A 15,257-nucleotide genomic window follows, 5' to 3' on the forward strand; every position below is an offset into this window, starting at 1 on the left:
GGGTTGCTAATACACTGAGTTACCAGGCGCATCCTTTAGCTCATAAACATCTTGCCGCTGCACATAATTAATAGCCTATCTACAGCCATGCAGGTAGGCTGTATACTACATGGCTTTTGTGCTGAGTGAGCCAAATTATACATTCATTTCTTTTCCCCTCATTCTTCTTCATAAAGCAGCAGAGATCTGGAGGCTCTTCTCTCACCGGCGTACCTGGTGAATTAAGAGGAATTATCAACCTGATCAAATTAGCAGTGTAAGAACAGCCAGAGTGGCTCTGCCTAAGTGAGTCTGTCTTTATAAATCCTCTCTACAAGTCACTTTTTTCTGGTGGAAAAAATGAATGAATGATCCATTTAGCCTGCTGCCCTCTTTTTGAAATGTGGGGCAATTATCGTTATTTTTTGCTTGTCCAAAGTCAGGCACTGCTAAAGCGTGGGTCATTTCAAATCAGAGGTTGTTATTTCTTGTGGCCATCAGTTCCTTGGGGACTCTTTTCTGTTTTGAGCCAGATAGAGGGGAGTTAGCAAGAGGCCTGTGCTACATAATTTTTTTCATTTATATCTTGGATGTTCAAGGTGCATGATGGTATTTGTCTAGAATAATTCCTAAGCTTGCCTAGTAGCTCCAAGGGGCAGTTCCTCTCTTTGCACTGGGCTTGGCTTATGTAATGGGTCTACAAGAGATCGTACGCGGAAATGCTATGTAAAGGTAGATAACAGTTACTACACCTGAGTGCACAGTCCTTCCCATTGTGGAAGCTTAAACATCTCTTCAGTGAAAATGGTGTATTGTGCATAAATTACAGGACCGACAGAAATGTACTCTACCCTGTAGAATGTGAAAAACACGTTAATTTTTGTTTGTTTTCTCTTTTTATAATCAGGCATTTGCTGAAAGCTTGGTGTGATTTATTCTTTTCTTTTTAATGAATTGTTAAAAATGTTTGAAAAGGCATTAAATCTTCCTTTCTGCTATTAATCTGTAAAAGGGGAAGGGGATTTTAAATGGCCTCTTAGTATATTGCTTTATAAAACTGCTGATTCTAGCAGCACCAGAATAGGAATACATACTAATGTAGGAAACACTGAAGGCAGTCAGAGCCTCCTGCATTTATGGAGGAAAAGACTAATAGCTCCATTTTAACAAGGCTCTTAACACTTTGGGCCATCAGCAGGCATTGAGTGAGTGAAATTGGGAGAGCTCCTGTGTGCTAAAAGCATTGAAGTTCACCATTTTGTACCCCAGTTGGAGCCTTCCTGATAGAATTGTGCTCTTCAGCCAACTCCAGTTGCCATCTTGAAAACAAACCAAGTAGCGAGCTGGCATTTTGACTGAGTGCACTAATGCTTCACTTTTGAAATGGCACCAGAGCATGATAAATGCACTTAACTCCCAGTTGGTTACTTAGCTTTGCAATGGCATTAGGGAAAGTTTCTGGAGTTGTGTTAAGAATGAAAGTAAAGCCTGTTTATATCACGTTTTATACTTGAGCAAAACACAGAAATGGAGAAAAAACAGCAAACTTTGTACTAAGATGCTAGCTTTGATTTAAGTAGTTATGCTACTGGAATCAGAAGGGGCGTGCTTAATGAGATTACGTCCTTATGGTACTGAATACCATGGAGGAAGGCCAGCCAGGGAAGGAAAGAGTATCCCAGCTAGCATGCAGTTGAGGAAAAGTCTCTGAAGGTTGTACCTGTTTTAAACAGTTCTTTGATACAGAAGCCTTTCTTGTTAGCAGTGATAAGATTATGTATGGGATTTGGAGCTTCTTTGCGCCCCTGCCTTTCTTTTGTTGATTTTGGCATGTTGCAGCATCATGTGTTCTCTGCTTATCGTTTTGAGATGCATTGTTAGTAGCTGAGCTGCATAATTGATCTTCATCTCTAATTACTCTCCTTTCCACAGGTGCCTGGAAAAGGTCCAGATGGGAGCTCATACAATCTCCACTTCGAGGGGATGGAAAGGCAGTATGCGTCCTTACCCAGGTACAGCACCAAGCCTCATACACACGTGCTCTGATTCACCCTCTCCGATAGGAAGGGAAATCAGCCCACAGCTGATGTCCAGCTCCGACATGAGAGATTATTTTGCGGTTTTGTCTTGTCACCTTTTGCTGCTGATTTAGTGCCATCTTTATAATGGTACTATTAATTTGGACTGTGGAATTTAAAAAATAAAGGTCTCTCATTGGACATGTCAGCAAGAGTCATGATCCACAGGTAGAGAACATGACACTGAGGAAGCTGGCTCTGCAAGAGTTATAACAGGTTGTGGCAGGGCATAAATGACCGAATTTATAGTGATACAATCCTAGCTGGCATTGACAGAGTACTGCTGTGAAAAGCCTCCACTACAGCAGCCACAGCTACTGAAGTCCCACTGTCGCTGCAAAGACCATCTGACTAGCAGTCCTATTCCAGTAGAGCATCTCTGTGCTTTAACAGAACACTGTGGAAATGAGAGTGAATTCTCTGAGGGCTTTTTAAAATTTCTAATCCTTATCAACTCAATGAAGGGTAATTCTAGTCTGAAACCAGTGGGGTGTAACAAAAAGGAAGCATTTCAGAGACTTCAGTCCCATTTCTAAGGGAGTTCTCATAGTGGAGTGAAAGATATAGCAAGCCAGGAAGGGGAGCAAGAGGATGCTAGAAGAGATAGTGGGAAGCAGTGTGAGGAAAACAAAAATAGAAAAATATCCCCACTTTAGAAATAGAGGTCTGGGAAAGACATTGGAGGGGTTGCCCAGTCCACTTCTTGGACCTACAAGCATGATAATTTGCAAAAACAAATTAAAAATAGCTCTTTACAAGCAAGACAAGGTTCTTCGTTGTGAAGTAGTGCTGGCATTTAGGAAATCAGTGAATAGTTTCTTTTTGCTTCTTTTTCCACTGTGCTATTTACATTCAAAGGTGTCACTGGAGAGACTGATTGGTAAATCCAGATGAAAATACAAAGAATATCTTACTTTTGGAAACCAATATAAAAAGGCAGTCTCACAAGACATAGTTGGATGTTTGTAGGCATTTTTAATGCACGTAGTTTCTAAACCAGAGGATGTGTCTGTAGTTTAGTTACCACCTTCAAACGATACTTGTGTCAGCCATCATTTTGGAAATTTGTCCTGTACAGTAACTGGCATTTCTAAGAAATTACTGTACTGACAGTAACTAACAGTCACTAACAGAGGTCTGCTTCCCAGCAGTGTGTCCTGTATGTAGTTCCTGACTGACTGTGGATATTTTTACTCTCTTGGGTAAATAGCCATCTTTTTTCATAGTCCTCCAACACTCATGTCTCCTGTTACGTATTTAGCAGTGATTTCTGCAGGTTAGTTAGGTGTAGTTTAATTATGCACACTCTTTTTTATCTATTTTAAACTTCAATTTTGTTGAGTAGTTCATTGTGAATTACAAGATTAAATTAGCAATTGGTGCCCAGTATAACTCTCTACAGCAATTTTCATATTCCTCTATCATGTCTCCTTTTATTCTTTTTCTCTTCAAGCTAATCAACCTTATTTTATCAATATTTATAAAATGGAAATTTCCCAGCGAAGTAACTTCCACCACCCATAATTGTTTTTATTTCACTGGTATTCCTTTCACACGAGGTTGACCAGAAGCGAGCACAATGGTGCAGATGCAGACATGCCCTTGCTTTATGCAGCAGTGCTCTCTGTATTTCTTCTATTCCATTCCTTTTCAAACCCGCTGCATCCTTGGTGTGTCCCCAAGGTGTATGTACTGCTTGCCTCTGCACCCTGGGTTTTTGTGATTTGTTTTTTGGGGTGTTGGTTGGTTGGTTGGTTGGTTGGTTGGTTGGTTGGTTGGTTGGTTGGGTTTTTTTAAAGCTGGTCTGTCTGAATCAGGTCATGAATCTTACAGTGTTCTTCCCAAAACCTCCATTTAACTTGCTGGAAACATGACTCTCCACCTCTTATGACAGGTTTGAGTATTTAGCTGGCTGGGACTCAGCATTTAGGAAGTCATCCAAACATTCAATAAGCTTTTGAAGATCAGTGTGAAGAGTGTCATTTCCCTCAGTGCCTAGAGAAGATTATGCTGGAGAGTGAGAGGGCATGCACTTCAGCAGGGTTGTGTGTGCTTCGTGACCCAAACACTTGCACTGGCACACACAGGCCATGTCTCTAGGGGGTTTCCACCCTGGCAGGAGCAGAGCTCTGGGACAGCACACCCCTGGGTGCGCCCGCAGTCCAGCAATTGGCTGCTGCCTTTTATACTTCACTTTTGTAAGTTTTGCAGTTTCATGTTACTGCAGTAATTAAACCCTGGCAGTCACAAATGACTAGAATGCTACAGTGAAGTCTAAATCCAGACGAAGGGGATGCAGTCTCATTGCCAGCCACTAATGGAAATGAGTGATTTCTTTTGTTCTCATGGCTGACTGCCCAGGAGTATGGAGGAGTCCAGGTAAAAACCACCCATTTGCCAACCTATTCTCAGTGGAGGATCCATGAATACTACTGTAATGGACATCATTATTAAAAAAAAAAGAGAGAAAGAAATAGGAAGGTAGAAAGAAATACAGAGGTAGTATTTCCTCAAAGAGCAGCTTTCTTCTCCCCAGCATTCTAGTACTAATTCATGATTTCCTGCCCTTGTCTTGTTCCTGTCCTCACCTTGGTCAAACCACTGAGCTGCCTTTGGTGTGGACATGGTGTTAATTGTCTGCATACATGGCCATTTAGGTCCAGTTTAATAAAAGATACTTAAAGAGGCTTCAGATGAGGGTTGTAGATGCTGGGAAGCAGATTCTTATTGCAATATTGTGTTGAGTCCAGGAGGATATGACCTTTGCCTGCCACTCTGGTGTGGCACAACAAAAGGAGAGAGAGGAAAGCGCTTGGTCTGCAGCCAGTTTCACTGGATGAAGGGGGAGGAGGGGATCTGTGCCATGTCAAGAGTAGCTGGGACCTACACAAGGAAACTGTTCTGCTTACCTGGAAGCCAGCAGGAGTCGTGCCAATGTGTAGGCATGGACAAATTGTGTAAGAGAGCTTTGGTTTCCTCCCCACTGGGCAAGAAGGAGGAATGATCACCTGCTAAATAGCTTTATGAATTGTCTGTTGCCCCTAAGGCACTACCCCATTCCCACGAAAAGTCGCGCATCCTGCATGAAGGGGAAGTCAGATTGCCAGCAGCATCTGAACATACCTGCTGCTGGGTTGTAAAAATCTAGGCTTTGAAACATCATTGCTGCTTTGCCCTTTTGTTTTGTATTTTTCTGTCTTTCTCTAAAGCTGCTAATTTAAGCCTAGATATTATGGGCCAAATTCACGTGATATAAGTCTGTATTAACTGTATTTGAGTAATTCAGCCGTGTCAGGTGTGCTTGCCTTTTCAGCAGATGCAGCAGCAAATCCAGCGTCCCACTCTCATTGAACTCAGTGATGCTCTTTTTGCCTTTGAGTGGAGGATCTGTTCCTGTGTAAGGTTACATTTTTAATTAAAAGCTGAAAACAGGAGGCAGCAGCCTTTGGAGGAAGGCTTTGTATGTGACTGGCTTAATGAGTGGCCAGCCAAGTTACGTAGTTATGTTCCTGGGTAAAATAATGCCAGTCTGTAGACTTGGTTTGGACATGTCTAGAGAGTCAAACGTCTGAATTAGATGATAAGTGGCTGTGGCAGGAGAGTGACAGGTCTTCATCTCACACTGCATTGTGCTGTTCTGTCTGCAGAAAAGCAGCAAAGTGGGAAAGACAGAATGGAAGGCTTTGCAAGAGATACAGTTCTTTGCACTCAATACTTACATGTTGCCCTGGGGCTACGGCTAAGTAGTGCTGAGTAGTAGTATTAAGCAATGTTAAATCCTCCTGCTTAGGAGGAGAATGGCTTGATTCTTATACCTCTTAGCATCTTCATTTGGGGAGAGAGCAGGGCAAGGGTGTGGGAGCCAGAAAAACATTTGTACTTTTTAAACTATTTTTAACGCCTATTTTCTTGGTGTGATCCAGAATATTTTCCTGATGCAGCTATGGAACAGATATGAAGCTGAAGCTGCTCTGTTTGTTCATAGTTTTATTTTTGAGCTTGCTTTTATGGAAGTCTGTCTTCATGTAAATCAGAGCCCTGCCAATGGCAGCCTTGTTTGGAGAAGTCTCGTGTTCGAGGACACGTTCTTTTCAGTGCTGATGGAGAAGCTGGCTGTGACCAAAAGCAGACTGTCAGGCACTGAGGAGAGACACTGGTGACATGATGAGTGTAGATCAGAAAGCTCAGCCATCTTCCTGGTAAGAAATGCTGATTCCAAAGGAAAGCTAACACTCCAGATTTTCTCTGGAATCCTCATGTTACTGAAAAACACGCATTTTTGTCGAGAAAAGGGGTGGGCCTGGAAAGGCAGTAAGACCATTAGAAAATAACTGCTGGCATGGAAAAATGACTTCAGGCTGTGTAGATGAGTTCAGTTGTATTGCTGTGTCTGGGAGGGGACCACTGAGCACACTGGTAATTGGCTCACAGGAATATCTGCCTTAAATGTAACATGCATCTTAAAAATGGGAAACTTTCAAATGTATTAAGGAACTAGCCTTGCAGTACAGTGGCAGCATGTAGTTTTGCCATGCTGGAAGCTTCTCTTCAGAGTAACCATGCAACTTGCACTTCTTAAGGCGGTAGCTAAAAGCTGCACATCCTCCATTTCTAGGTATGAAGCCAGAAAGGACAATTTTGATCTTGCCTGAGCCCTCCAAGACCTTCTACATTTCTGCATTAAACTAAATTTCAATTTTGATCCATCACATTACTTTTATAAACGTATTTACAAAAACATCTAACCTAGAATTAAAACGTCACATTGTGGAGAATTTGTTACATTCTTCAGAGGTTATTTTACTGTTTTAAAAAAATTTGCCCTTTTTTTCCTAAGTCTGAAATTACCTAATTTCAGTTTCTAGATACTAAGGTAAATATATTTTCTGTTAGATTTTAAGAGCCAAGCCTGCAAAATGCCTCCCCTTCGGTATTTGTATGTGGTGATGATTTCTGTTTCTTTTAACCTCCCTTTCAGTAAAATGAATAGATTGAGCACTTAGGTCTTACACTATAGAGCATGCAAACAGCATTGACTCAAGGGGATGGAGTCTCCAAGTAGTCAATTTATGAGATAGCCTCTAGGGTTGAGTGAAAAACATTTCCAACTTCTTGGATCGAAAGCAAAGTTTCTGTAACACCGATGTCATGAAGAGGTAAGGTTCCTCAAACAGAAGGAATGGATTACGTAGCAAGTTTCATTAGCTTTTTCTTGCACTTGAGTGTTCTTGCCTTTATTTTATTAACCAAATTTATTTCAAAATGCAGGATTTCTGCAATTTAATTGAATCCCAAAAACATAATCAGAAAGTGACTTGACACAAATCACAAGAAAAAGTTAATTGTCTATTAAATAAGAGTAATCATTCACCATTGTCTAGCAGAATCTGAAATTAATATACTGACATTACTTAAATATGTATATAGTGTATTCTCCTGGTTAACAAAAAGAAATCACAATTTTAGTGCAGACTATAATTAGCTGCAAATCAACTTGTCAGAGCATTCCCAGCCTATGGGAGTTGACTAACCAAGGAGCACAGATGAAAATGCAAGATTTAAAATCAATTATTTAAATCAAAATTCCCTGTTTGTGTGGTTTAAATCACAATTAATTTTTTTTGCTTTAAATTACTTTGATTTAATTTACTCCATCCCACATTTCAAAAAATCTGTCCCCATTCTCATTGTATTTTTCATTTACATACCTCCTTGACATCCAACAGTATATTACACAGCCTTGACCCAGCAGTACAGCTGTGGTTATAGCCATCAGCTGAGGGATGTGATGTTCTGGTTGTTCTTTGGTGTTCACCCATCTGCACTCACAGGCACGTGGCAGTGGCACAGTGGTTCTCAGTAATGGCAACAGTGTTGCTCTGTCCCACAATACTGCTGCTATTCTGCCAAGTTATCACAGAATCACAGAATGGTAGGGGTTGGAAGGGACCTCTGGAGATCATCTTGTCCAACCCCCCTGCTTGAGCAGGGACACCTAGAGCAGGGGCACAGGAACGCATCCAGATGGGTTTTGAATGTCTCCAGGGAAGGAGACTCCACAGCCTCCCTGGCAGCCTGTGCCACTGCTCTGGCACCCTCATCTTATCTTATAAGGTCGCCCTCTGTCCCTTATCTTCCAGGGACCTTCTTGGTGCTGAGCCACTTCCTAGTAACAGTGTGCCCCTCAATTTTCCACTGTTCCTCTCTTCAGTTGTCTTCCTTATATGCCTCTACAGAATTTGCCTTTTTTTTTTTTTTTTTACCCCAAAATTGTGATTTATGGAAGGCAGAGGGTGACAATGCTAATGCAGGCTGCAGGTATCGTAGTGAATGCATTGCTGCCTTGTAGCACTGTTTAAATTAGAATATCATTCACCTGGTTAAAAAGAGCATCTGCAGATATAATGTGGGGTTTTTTCCCCAAAAACCTTAATGACAGTGAAATAACTTACCAACCCAGTCCAGAATCACCAAGGTCATAGTCTGCCAGCGAAATCACGTTACTGGATATATATTATACAGTTACAAAGCAAACCTGTCCTATTGGATGCCAGAGGGAAATTTTTCACACTGAGGACCGTCAACCATTGGAATAATGTCCCCAGGGAAGTGGTTGACTTGGCCACGTTGGACACCTTCAAGAGTCTTCTGGACAGGGTGCTGGGCCATCTTGTTTAGACTCAGCTCTTCCCGGAAACGTTGGACTAGATGATCCCTGAGGTCCCTTCCAACCTGTGATTCTGTGAACTTTTGGTGCATAATATAATACACAGTATTTTTAGTAATGCCCAGGTTTTCCCTCCAGAATAGTGCAGAACAGTGAAGGGCAGGGTGATGGGAAAATATTTTGTAGTTTTGGGTAGTGGAAATGAAGTCTGTGTCTCCCCCATTTCTTATATTGATTAAAATTAAGATACAAGGGTCAAGGGAAAGATTTGAGAACCAATTTTGAGTTGTCTTTTTTAATTTTCAATGTAAATAATATCTTTTTTTTTAATATTCCCCTGACACAACTACAAAACTAAGAAGACTTGATAATTTGGGGTCTTAAATAGGATTAAATCTAAGTAGGGCACAAAAATGAGTGGCCCAGTTAATTTCATCATCCTAGTCATGTGAAATACAAATAATATTAAAACAGTATATTTTGCAGTATACTTGATTATTAACTTTTTCTTCTGTTTTAATCATCTGAAGTAATATCAATAACTCAGGGATATTTTTTAAAATACGATTTATATCTTGACAGCTGTACTTTCATTGAAAATGCAGCAGGATCTTATCTGCCTGTATCTTCCAATGTGGTGATCTCATTATTAATGAAATATGTGTATGGTTTCAGTTGGGTTTTAAGTCCTGGCAGATTAATTTAGAATCAGTTTTAATGGAAATACTGGTCCCTACTCAAGGACCTCCAAGATACGTTGCAATATACCAGCCAAGATGAAATCGAGGCAAAGAAAAAAGATCATTCTCGCATGCTAGAGCACAGGCTTGGGAATCAAGCTGATGTGCGTGTTAAAAGATTAGCTTAAATCCAATATCAAACAGTTTAAGATTTGCTTAGCTAATTTTACTTAACTCTGCAAGGTAATAAAACTGATTGCTGTGGAAACTGCCCAGTGCCTCTGAGATGTCAGGAAAGTCATTGTTCTTCAAGAAGGACAGAGCCCACATCCCAAGTGGGACACCAGATTTGTGATACGTACATGCAGGAGAAGGCTGGAGGTTCTCTGTTGCAACTTGTTCTGTTTTATCTCAGTTTTGGCTACTCTGCTGCAGTGTGCCATGGTACTAATATCACCTCAGTGTCATATGTGAGGCCTGAAGGCCTTTTTTGTGCATAGTGTCAAAACACATTTGCCCAAAAATATGCAGAGTTCTTAAATAACCTGTGTATGCTTCTACAGGGAGAGTCTCAGGCATTAAAAGCAGAGCAGGTAGCAAAGGGTCAGTGTACTGTAGACATTTCAAAAAATGGTCTTGTGTCTTGTGTCTTTCTCTAAGACTTGGCTGAAAGGAGGAAAGAAAATTGTAAACTGGATCACAATTACAGATATCTCTACTCTGAATTCAAAAGGAAGGAGATTTGGTTGTAAAACATATGCCCAGCTTTCTAATAAAATAGAAGTATCAGTTGAAACAAACAGGACGTCTCTGTCCAAGCCAAATTAAGTCTTAATACTGAAAAAGTATACTTTGGAAAGTCAGGAAGGTCAAGGTTCATGACATCAAATCATAGATTGTGGCTGGCAGACCATTTGTATAATTTCCATGGGAATAACTAAAGAAAATTGAGCAAAGAAAATGTCTACAACAACTGGGACATGGCTTGAAAAAAAAAACACTAAAACCCAGATGTCCCAGAAGAATACTTTGGAACTGTAGAAGGAGGCAGACAGGGATGGGTTTTGTCAATTTTTCTAATAAGTCAGTCAACTCCTTATAGCAAAAAGCCAGTTAATGCAATATGGAATAGTTTAGAAGTCAATTAATATTTTGAAGCTAAACAGCCAGTCTTTTTGCAAGGAGATACTAGCTGGAGTAAATAAAAATACTTTCATGTGTCACATTTACAAAAAACATGGATTTGGTATGGATTTTAATGTATAATCAGGCATAAGGACCTCCCACTCAAACAAAGAGCAACAAATTCAGCTTAAAAATAAGGAAGGTGGAGGAAAATACTGTGTTTGAACAAAAGGGCTTGAATTAATACTATAAAATTTAATGAAGTTGTGGAGACATTGCCTCAGAAAAGGAAGCTGTATTAGCTATGCCTCCAGTGGGTAAAAGAACAAAACGAATGTTAGGGAACAAAATATTAATGAAAGAAAGAAATGTCAGTACAAAATGGTTAGGTTGAGATGAAGGATCTGTGGGAAAAAGAGAAGTGAATGCAAATTAAAAAGATGATCAAATTAAAGCCCAAAAGCATACGTCCCATGGAATACATCAACAGAGTGATGTGCTGAGTGAAGCCTGGGGAATGAGATGGGTGCTACAAAATGCAAATACATTTTTGCATTGTTGAGAAGGATATTGAAATTGCTCAGGAGACCAACAGGCTGGGAAGCTCAGCTGGCTGCTTTATAGGTACGGATATTTGGAATAAAAACATTGCCACTTATGTTGGGTTATAAATCAGAACTGATCAGAAAGTGTGGACTCTAGGCTGCAAAAGTGAGGAAGTAAGTTTTTCTTTCTGTGAGAAATTTAATTGTAAAATAAAACAACTCTGCTGCAGTTCTTAGCTTTGGCTGTGGAGGTGTGGCTGAAAGATGGTTGTCAGCGAACATGCTTTAAAAACCGCTAAAAAAGGAGAAATGTGGGAAGCCAACAGCACTGGGTATAAATACATATGATTTTCAAGGATGTTGGGTCAGGATTTTTTGAGTGAGTTTCTTGCAGCTCTCACAGCTTTGTGCACAAACCTCCTGTATGTTCCTTTATGGCTCAGCTAGGTTCCTGTAAGCAATCAGCAACTTTGCGATGGCACCCATTGCTCAGGGGCAGACTGTAGTTAGTTCTCCATAATCCATCCAGTTCCCTTATCTTCATCCAATCTTTGCAAAGCAGGTTCAGAAAAAACCAGGAAAGATGTTGAAAAGAACAGGGAAGTTGCACTGTCACAATGGCAAGTTTCAAGCTTCTAATAGCAAGCCATTTAGAGTGAGTCAGTTATAGGTATTCTTATTATACACATTTGTGAAAGAGGAAAGGAGATTATGATGATAAAGTAGAAAGTGAATTGTATGTGGACAGTTTTAATTGCATGCTGTAAGGTAATGACAGGCTGTGAAATCTTAAGATCTCAAATATAGTTCTGGGTTCTTTTACAAACACATAGGGGACAGAGTCATGAACACTCAGTGTGCCACCCACCGAGAAATAAGGAACAGGGTGGGGGAGATGAGAGCCGTAGAGAAACACAAGGGTGATGGTTTAAGCAGACCTGCAGTTGTTTGTGATTGTTATCCTTGGTGAAACCCTGCCATTTGAGGAGAGGGCTTTTATATAAACTGGTGATTAAAGGAAAGAGGTATCTAATTTGGGATTAAGAGAATCACTGAAGAATTTAATAGTAAAAACAGTTGCTAGAGCAGCTGTTTCAACATAGCTCATACAATTGGCAGCCAAACTGCTTCCATTTCATAAGTAGGTGACACATTTAATTTCTCTGCACAGAAGTCTCTTAAACATGTATCAGGAGAATATTCTAAATTCCATGGGGTTTTGTCCAGCTTTCTGTGCCCATATATTAATGTAACACTTTTACGTTGCTCTTCAACTATGACACTTTAGAAAATCATGCTTTGAATATGTCGATCCAGGTTGAGTAACACCTTATTCTGCAAGAAATGTTGTAGAAGCTAGTATGAGCCTGATCCAGAACCACTGCAATCCATGGACGTGTTCCTACTGATTGCAGACAGCAGTAGCTTTAGGCTGAAACGTGATCGCTGTTAGAGCATATTCCTTCATTTCTTTGCTGTCTGGGTCAGTCTGGTAGTAATTTCATAGACTCCGATTAGGATATTTACTTCTTCCCTGGGAACTCTGCCCACCAATGTTTGCAGACCAAATCTCTCCATATTTTGGAGATCTTGGAAAAAGGAATATATTTTTGCCTGCTCTCTATGTTCTTCTCCACCCCATCCCATCTTACCAGAGATATAAGTGAAGTAAAAGTAGGACTTAAAAACTAATGTAAAACAAGGTTGTTGAAGAATTGCAAACGTTCAGATCGCTAGCGGTTATGGACCAGTAACTTTAAGAGCAAGCATGGAGCTAAAACTCCTGTTGTACCCTCTTAGAAAAAATTAATTCCTGCTTTCTTAAGAATCTTTACCATCATCTTCAGGCTTGGAAAAGATTGCATTGTTCTAGCATTTAATAGTTATGTAAATTAGCACTAATTTTGTCACTTAGCACCTGCAGGAAATTTTCTACTAGAACAGTTCTTTAAAATATGGCATAAACAAAGCACAAGATGCACAGCGATACTGCTCTTTCATTGATGTTTATTTGGGAAAATCTGCATAAGCTATTAGAGCATCTTTACTACAGGTAAAGATGATGTGGATATGCCAGAAGCACGCCAGCAAAACTCTGTAGGCATGTGGTTGCTGTTAAATAGTGCATAAGCCACTAGTCAAACTTTCAGCAAGCTGTATTTTGGAAATATATTAAATACCATAATGCATATGCTAAAAACTTAACCACATCTTTACAGTGATGGTAGTGTCTTTGCTGTACTCAAAAACTTTGTCTGCCAAACATAACTTAATCTGGCTATAGAGATATTGACAGAACTCATACCTTCTGCTGGCTTCTGTCTGGTATCGGTGTGGCCTCTACTAGATCTGCGCTCTGTTCTGCATGAGCAGATGGGATCCTACAGCTGTTTGAATAAATATTAGTTTTAAAGAGTTATTCTGCTCTGATTAACCATTCAGTGAGGAGGGACATGGCGGGGCAGAGAACACCTAAGGAATCTCTCTGTGTCAGGCCTCTTCCCCAACAAGGTTCATTTAAATGTTCAAGCAGTGATGAGGTGAGGAGTCATGTAAACTGGAAGCTGTTCCTCCAGTCACTGTCCTCTCTGCACACAGAGTAATTAATAGCTCATGCACTTAGAACAGCTGAAAAAACAGAGCAGAGCATGCAAACACGTCCACTGTATAACATGCATGGGAAGCAAGAGGAAGAGATGGTTAACTTTAATAGAAAGTGAATTATCTGCCATTTTTGTTCCACTCCAGATGTAATTCAGCAAGGAGATTGGATCTGTGCATTAGATAGTTGGAGACAGCACCTTGGAAATTAGCGTCCGGTTCCAGCCAAGGGCAGAGAGGGAGGGAGGCGAATGTGTGAACAAAACCCAGCCTAGGTTATCAAGTAAAACCCTGAGCCAACGGGGTTCCTTGGATATTGAGTAGCTGGCACTTTTCTTCATTTAAAGAAGAAAAATAGCCTTTGTTTTCCAGGTGAAAGGAAGTACTTTGAGAGCAGTCTGTTGTAAATCATGACAAAATCTGGCAAGCAAAACCAATCTCAGCAGGATTTCACAGTTGAATATCCATGTGAATGTCTTTTTACTTGGATCTAGGTGTTATCGTACTGTTGTACATACCCATGTGTCACCAGGTTTTGGTCCCTCATTTAGCATTTTTGTTACGAATTTTGGCTCAGTCTGAGATGCCGTGCTTTTAAGAAAAGGAATATTTGTTTACTGAGAACTGAGATGTCTTCAGTATAAAAAGAATGTATTTTTGGAAGCATGGTATCGTCACAGTTTTCCCCTTTTTTTTCCTTTCTTAGAGATAGTAGTGATATGTTCTTGAACTGAAATCAACCACCCAAAACGATAGCTGGGACAAAACGAATAGAGGAGAGGACATGCTAACAGTCTGTCTTCCAAAGATCCTCCAACAGCAAACACACTTTACAGCTCTATGTTCAGCAATTAATGATTTCCAAAATCAGTTAAAAGCTTTAAGGATCCCAGTAGCCATGCTTAGAAAGCCTATGTGACTTCGCTGTGCATACTGTTTCTTACTGGTTGACTCGACTGCTGGTAGTCCTCTAATTAGCTTTGTAGGGGTCTCTGAAGGCATCTGGGTTTCTCAGTGACTTGGGAATTAGGCTGGATTTAGGCTGCCTGAATATACACGTGCTGTTTTTTAGCATTTCTTGTAAGGATCTCTTTACTGCATGGTGTGCTGCAGCCCCCTCTGGAATGGTGAGTGGAAGCAGCTCGGTGGCGCAGGCTGTGCTGCAGTACTGACTGCACCAGGCTTTATGGCAGAAAGCACAGAGCAGATCGGTTTGAAATGAAAGGGAATTTAAAAAAAAAAAAAAAATTAATTCAATTAGTCAGTTTAAATTGAGTTGGGGTTTACAACTTGAATTTTTAGGCCCAGGTCCATCAGAGCACTTAAGCACCTGCTTTACCTTGAATACATTCTGCTTTTCAATAGCAATCATTTGCCTAGCTATCAGAGGCCTCCAGGAAACCTGGACTTAAACGTGCATTGTAAAGCGTGGGGGAAGGATGGCAGACGGTCAGTGGTACTTAGAGAAATTTCACTTTTTCACTGCCTGCGCTTTCTGTGGTTTAAATAATACCTCCTTAATGTTGCCTTAATGCAATGCTTTTTTGTTAAATAACCTGTAAATATTATCAAGAAAGGTTAT

General features: G+C 40.4%; 1 protein-coding gene across 3 annotated transcripts in view; it reads left to right on the forward strand.

Moving 5' to 3' along the window:
- Positions 1-15,257, forward strand: part of PARD3B (par-3 family cell polarity regulator beta) — a 436,340-nt gene that overhangs the window by 402,772 nt on the left and 18,311 nt on the right. For all 3 annotated transcript variants that reach the window (XM_064451805.1, XM_064451804.1, XM_064451806.1), the window contains exon 22: positions 1,912-1,991. In XM_064451805.1, coding sequence (XP_064307875.1) covers positions 1,912-1,991 — 80 coding nt within the window. The remainder of the gene's footprint in view (positions 1-1,911; positions 1,992-15,257) is intronic.

The sequence above is a fragment of the Phalacrocorax carbo genome, chromosome 5, assembly GCF_963921805.1.
Source record: "Phalacrocorax carbo chromosome 5, bPhaCar2.1, whole genome shotgun sequence".
In the NCBI taxonomy this organism is placed as follows: domain Eukaryota; kingdom Metazoa; phylum Chordata; class Aves; order Suliformes; family Phalacrocoracidae; genus Phalacrocorax; species Phalacrocorax carbo.